This window comes from Ranitomeya variabilis, chromosome 1 (assembly GCF_051348905.1).
Source record: "Ranitomeya variabilis isolate aRanVar5 chromosome 1, aRanVar5.hap1, whole genome shotgun sequence".
NCBI classification, from domain to species: domain Eukaryota; kingdom Metazoa; phylum Chordata; class Amphibia; order Anura; family Dendrobatidae; genus Ranitomeya; species Ranitomeya variabilis.
The window spans coordinates 781,620,650-781,626,653 of NC_135232.1; the positions used below are offsets into that span (position 1 = coordinate 781,620,650).

The 6,004-nt window shown below is 46.4% G+C and overlaps 1 protein-coding gene across 1 annotated transcript in view; it reads right to left on the minus strand.

The window, feature by feature from the left end:
• The window catches only part of B4GALT1 (beta-1,4-galactosyltransferase 1), an 89,763-nt gene extending 84,254 nt beyond the window's left edge, over positions 1 to 5,509 (minus strand). Inside the window, exon 1 of the mRNA XM_077272595.1 lies at positions 5,003 to 5,509. Within this exon, the coding sequence (XP_077128710.1) occupies positions 5,003 to 5,390 (388 nt within the window). The 5' untranslated portion in view covers positions 5,391 to 5,509. The remainder of the gene's footprint in view (positions 1 to 5,002) is intronic.
• Between the last annotated feature and the right edge of the window lie 495 nt (positions 5,510 to 6,004).

Genomic DNA, 6,004 nt, shown 5'->3' on the forward strand with positions numbered 1-6,004 from the left:
AGACACTCGGTTAGCACAAGAGCATGCTCAGATAACACCTTATCCCTGCACATAAAAAATAAATGTAGAGCTAGTTATGGGTCATTCCACGTCAAGTGATACAAATCTGAATATCTTTCAGCTTGCCTCCTTCAATCCTAAGCTTCATGCTCTGGTGTGCGGTACACACACAGACTGTGAACCATTCCCACCAGCCAGGACACAATTCGTAGGTCGCCGGGAAGCACATTTTGACAATCCTATATTGGCAAAAGGCGAATTTTTTTTTTTTTTTTTTTACAAGAACCGGCCTCTTATGGAAATGAGTTCTTAAAGTTGTCACACTTTCACAGTTTTTCTTGCCAGATATAATTCGTCTCACTTCATCACTATTGTAAAAACCTCTCACTGTATCCACTATAGATTTATCTAATGATTTGTCTTGTTTAAGATCAGGAAAAATCATGAAACATTTTGTTTTTTAAAGGGAACCTGTCACCCCCCCCCCAGTCGTTTCAAACTAAAAGAGCCACCTTGTGCAGCAGTAATGCTGCATTCTGACAAGGTGGCTCTTTTAGTTCTGGGTGCTGTAACTGCAGAAATAATCCGTTTTATAATTTGTCAGAAATACCTGGTCCTCAGTCAAGTGGGCCGGCGTTTCCACCCTGCTTTAGACACCACACAGCTGTCACTCACATCTTCTTGGCGCCGGGCGCCGCCTCCTCCTCACCGCTGTTTTCAAAAATAGCCGGCGCCTGCGCTCTTTTCCCCTGCCTGGTGCAGGCGCAGTGAGCGCTGCCTGTCCTCTGTCCTCATATGCAGTCCAGCTGACTGCGCCTGCGCGGCCGCCCTGCCTGTGATTCCCAGCCCCGCAATGTGAATAAATCATAAGTCACTGCGGGGCTGGGAATCACAGGCAGGGCGGCCGCACAGGCGCAGTCAGCTGGACTGCATATGAGGAAAGATGGGCAGCGCTCACTGCGCCTGCACCAGGCAGGGGAAAAGAGCGCAGGCGCCGGCTATTTTGAAAACAGCGGTGAGGAAGAGGCGGCGCCAAGAAGATGTGAGTGACAGCTGTGTGGCGTCTGAAGCAGGGGGGGAAACACCGGCCTCCAGGACTGAAGACCAGGTATTTCTGACAAATTAAAAAACAGATTATTTCTCAAGTTACAGCACCCAGAACTAAAAGAGCCACCTTGTCAGAATGCAGCATTACTGCTGCACAAGGTGGCTCTTTTAGTATGAAACGACTGGGGGGGGGGGGGTGACAGGTTCCCTTTAATTTGGAAAATGTAGACCACGGGCTGAACAGATCTGAATATGAGATTTTCAAATTGACACTGTGCATATAGTTATTTTTTGAAGTATGATCCCTTTGAGATCTCAACTTGAATGTTGGTACAGATGTGGTTAGGAGCATAGGAAGCACATGTGAAGTTTTTGAAAATGTTATATCCGTTTTTTGGGAAATTCTTTTCCAAATTTTGCATTTGAGTCCAGATGAGTAAAATATTAAGATCCTCTTGTGAAATATCGAGTGGAAGCCAGTACAGGGCCGAGTGGCATGGCGTTTATTCCATTCCTCCATCTTGGCTCTGGCCTGAGTTATGAGGAGAAACGTAAAGGCACACAACACTGACATTTTTTTCAAAACTTGGAAAATTAAAAAAAAAAAAACCTTGAACTTTTCTTCTTCACATTTTACATTCTTTAACACACTATTACCAGAGAACAAAATTTCAAAAGAATTAAAAACAGACGAAAATTGCATTGGTTCACTTGGAATGGAATGACACACTCACTTTCCAGACCAGCGCTGTGTCTCCCACCAGTCTGCTGGTATCAATATTCAGAGTCACATGAGCACTGCAGCCAATCAGGAGTGGCTGATCGGCTGCAGCGTTCAGTATGTAACAGGCAAGTCAGAGAAACAACTGCAGCACTCGACGCCAGCAGACCGACGGAGGACGCAGTGCTAACTAAGGAGGAGTGGCGCTGGTCAAGAAGGCATCAATTTATTTTCTCCTGTTCCTGGACCTACTAATATGGGGTTGGGCATGATCGCACTGAGTATTTGTGTAAAATTCACAAACAAATGGCTTCAAATGCTCACGGAGGTGGATTTTGAGGAAGACCCATGTCAAAAACTCTGACCATACCCTAAATGGACCCCTTCAGATCAGAAGTTTTGGTGTCAAATTAATTAAGTTGCTGGGCTGGTTTGAATCTTTATGCAAATGAGTGACATTTAGAACGTATATTATGGACACTCCAGACAAAGAAGTCGGCTTACAATTCGGGTAGCACCTTTTCCAAAGATGAAATTTAAAAAATAAATAAATAAAAAAAATCAAAACCGTTGGGTGTGAAGGAGTTTCTAACACACTGACCAACCATCTCTCCACTGCTAGGTGGTCTTCTCAGTTGCCGGTAACATGGGCAATCCATGTAGTCAAACTAGCAAAACCTGTCTGACTGGGGACATACTCTTTTATGAGGCAAGAGAAGGTGCTGACACCTGCGAGGTGTTCGCTCGTTTACCATCATCTCATGTATTCCTCGCCCGTAAATACTCGGACATCTTTCAGCTCACAAGAAAAGAGTCACCAATTTTTTCCCTTTAAGGCTACATAAAAATGTAGGCGTAGATACAACATTTGTGGGGGGTTTAAGTTACCGTACTATTCTTTTTTTTTTTTTTTTTTTTAAATCTTGTGACATTTGTTGCAGTTTTCACACCATTTTGTAAAAAAGTCAGAAATTATCTTTATTTTGCTCTTCAACCTTTAAGACCTTTCTAAATAAAAATAGATAAGAGGCCTGTTGTGCCAAAATAGTGCAAAAACTGAACAGGCATACATAAAATCACTCTGGGAGGACTGGAGTCCAAATTTTTGACTTTTGGAAGCATAGCTAATGAGGAATCAGGGTGAAAACATCTAGAAACCCTAAAGTTTGCCCACAGTAGTGGATGAAAAAGAAAAAAAAAAAAAAAATATATATATATATATATATATATATATATATATATATATATATATATATATATCTATGTCTATATCATGAAATGGAGTTAAAAAAAAAGGCACAAGTGAAAAACAGAACAAAAAAGGCGCAAACCAATGATGGATTGGCCGCATGGAGTGGTGTTACGTAGTGGTTGGCAGTCACGTTGCAATTATTGCCATGTAGTTCAGATAGTGAAAACAACAAAAAAAGTACCGTACATGGTTTGTCCTGAATTGCCAGGTCTTCTGCTCTTTGAGAACCAAGGGATATATCGGTATTTGTCCTGTAGTGTTAAACTTCCCCCCCATTAATAAACTTACGGTCCTTAAAGGGTTAATGACAACTGTGTCAATGGGCAGCTAAACCAGGAACTGTGGCACAACCTCCCAGTTGCATTGAACAGCAGGTCATTTACAGCACATGGTGACGTGAAAGCCATAAACCATAGCACACCCTAAAAAAATCACACACTTAAGGGGTTGTCGACCTTTGGGGATTATTATTATTATTTTTTTTTTTTTTTTACTTAATCGCGTTTTTATTACCAAAAGTCATAACTGTAATGGGGTTTCATTAAAAAAATAAATAAAAGTTACACCAAGTGGCTTGATTCCCTGCATATTCAATTTTGATGTCTGAGGTCATAAACAGAGATTAAAAAAAAAAAAAGTCAAACGACCAGAAGGCGCTCACTGCCTAATTCTCGGTTGACTGATTCTGCAGCCAGCAATAGTTGTCATACAGAGGCTATAGGATGCACCATTTTTATCTAAACCCAATTGCAAAAAAAAAAAATATTGATTTTTTTAGCCCAAAGTTCATGCATTTAAGAAAGAAAAAATCCCCTAAGGCCCTCTTCACACGTCAGGGTTTCTGGGACGTGTGGTGCCTTTTTTCACACATACGGGAGACACCCACGGAGATATGTCATCCATGATGCCAGAGGTGTACTGCTCACACGCACCTGGATGACACACGTGTGCCGCCCGTGTGAAATTAAAGATTTGTAGGTGTTAAAGAGGGGCAAACAGACAGGTATGAGGGAAATAGAGGGATAGGTGTCCGTGAGACAAACAATGTGTGGATTCCCTGGACTGCCAATAAATCGGTGGGCCAGGGACAGAGTTGGAGATTTTGTGTTTTTTCTTTTTAATACTGTGCTAGTAATGGGGGTCTGATAGACCCTTCTCCGTTACTAACCCCAGGGCTTGATGACCACTGTTTCTGGACCATTCACAGCAGACAACTACCATTACCCCGATTTCCACCGCACGAGGGCAATTGGGTAAGCTCAGAGACAAAGTGGCAGAATTGGGGCATCTAGTGTGATACGCCAGTTCTGGGGCAGCTGAGGGCTGGGATTTTTAGGCCAATAATGGACCACCCCGTCCGGATAATATCAGCTCACAGCTGTCTGCTTTACCTTGGCTGGTTATCAAAACTAGAGGGACCCCACATGGTTTGGGTTTCATCCATTTAGCGAATAGCTGGAACATTACCACTTGGTGCTGTGAAAGGAGATGCAAACCTTGGACACATAAAAATCATTATTTTCAGCAACGCAACCCTGATATCCGCAGTACTGGTTTTTCCAGTACCAGCATCACCAGGACGTGCGGGAGCGGCCCAAGGTGGATGACTGGGGAACACAAGAGAGCGTCTCACAGCCTAAAAGTGACACCTAGAACTCAACAAGCCGGATCATTCCGAGCTTTACCCAGCAAAGATACAGAAAAAGACACATATGCTTAAATATCTGTTCGCTAGTCAAACGGATCGATGATCGATTTCCACGCGATGCGGCTGGGAAGTCTACGTTGGCCATTAAAGGGGGCCACAAGTCGTGCCCTTTGACCCCAGGACATGGCTTCATAGTGACCCAGGGTCTAGGATCTAGCCTTGATCCCATTGATGGGAAGGAATTACGAGCCATAGCCCCCCGGAGATGACGGGTCACCCTGCCCCTGAGGGCACTGCCTGGTAGACCCCGTGCACAGAGCAAACAACAGCTTACCTAGGAGCGGAGAGGGGTCCGGGCAGCCCACTAGCTCCACGGCGGGGGCGCTGCTGGTGGACGCCGGGCTGGCATGTTGCTCTGCTGTGGCCAGCACAGAGACCAGGGGGCCAACAGAAGAGTTCACTTTCTGACGGAACTGCTGGTGCTCAATGGTGAAGGTCGTCTCCCCTCCGAACATGTAGTAGAGCAGCGTAATACTGAGGTGCAGGGCGCAGTATAGCACCAGGAACTTGCAGGCTCGCTGTAACGAGGCGCCGGGCAGGACGGCAGCAGAGCCATGTAATAGCGGATCTTTCATCATGGAGACGCGCACAGCCCGCAGGCGCCAGCACTGGGTCCACTCGGGGCACAGCAATGTACCAGTGCCCGGCTCATCCGCCACCATCCAGCAGCACAATGCAGCGGAGCCGCTCCACGTGACGTCACCGAGCCCGGGGTGTCATGGTGGAAGAAGGGCAGGTCTGTGAGGAGACCCTAGGCTTGTGCTTTCCTGCCCGCCCATCTCGACATCTCCTGACACGTTCAGCCCGGTTGTGTCTGGGGCGTAAGGAATTTGGGCTAACTTTTAGGACATTTCCTTGAAGTAGAATTCCCCACCAACCAAGTGACCTACTAAGAAGGCTGGCATTCAGCTATATCCAATGGTGCTGGCGGCTAGGAGAGGGTGGTGGGCTGGTGAGGAGTGTGTGGTGGTGGGCTGGTGGCGGGCTGGTGAGGAGAGTGTGGTGGTGGGCTGGTGAGGAGAGTGTGGTGGTGGGCTGGTGAGGAGAGTGTGGTGGTGGGCTGGTGAGGAGAGTGTGGTGGTGAGCTGGTGGCTAGGAGTGTGGTGGTGGGCTGGTGAGGAGAGTGTGGTGGGCTTGTGAGGAGAGGTGGTGAGCTGGTGGCTAGGAGTCTGTGGTGGGCTGGTGAGGAGAGTGTGGTGGTGAGCTGGTAGCTAGGAGTCTGGTGGGCTGGCGAGGAGAGTGTGGTGGTGAGCTGGTGGCTAGGAGTCTGGTGGGC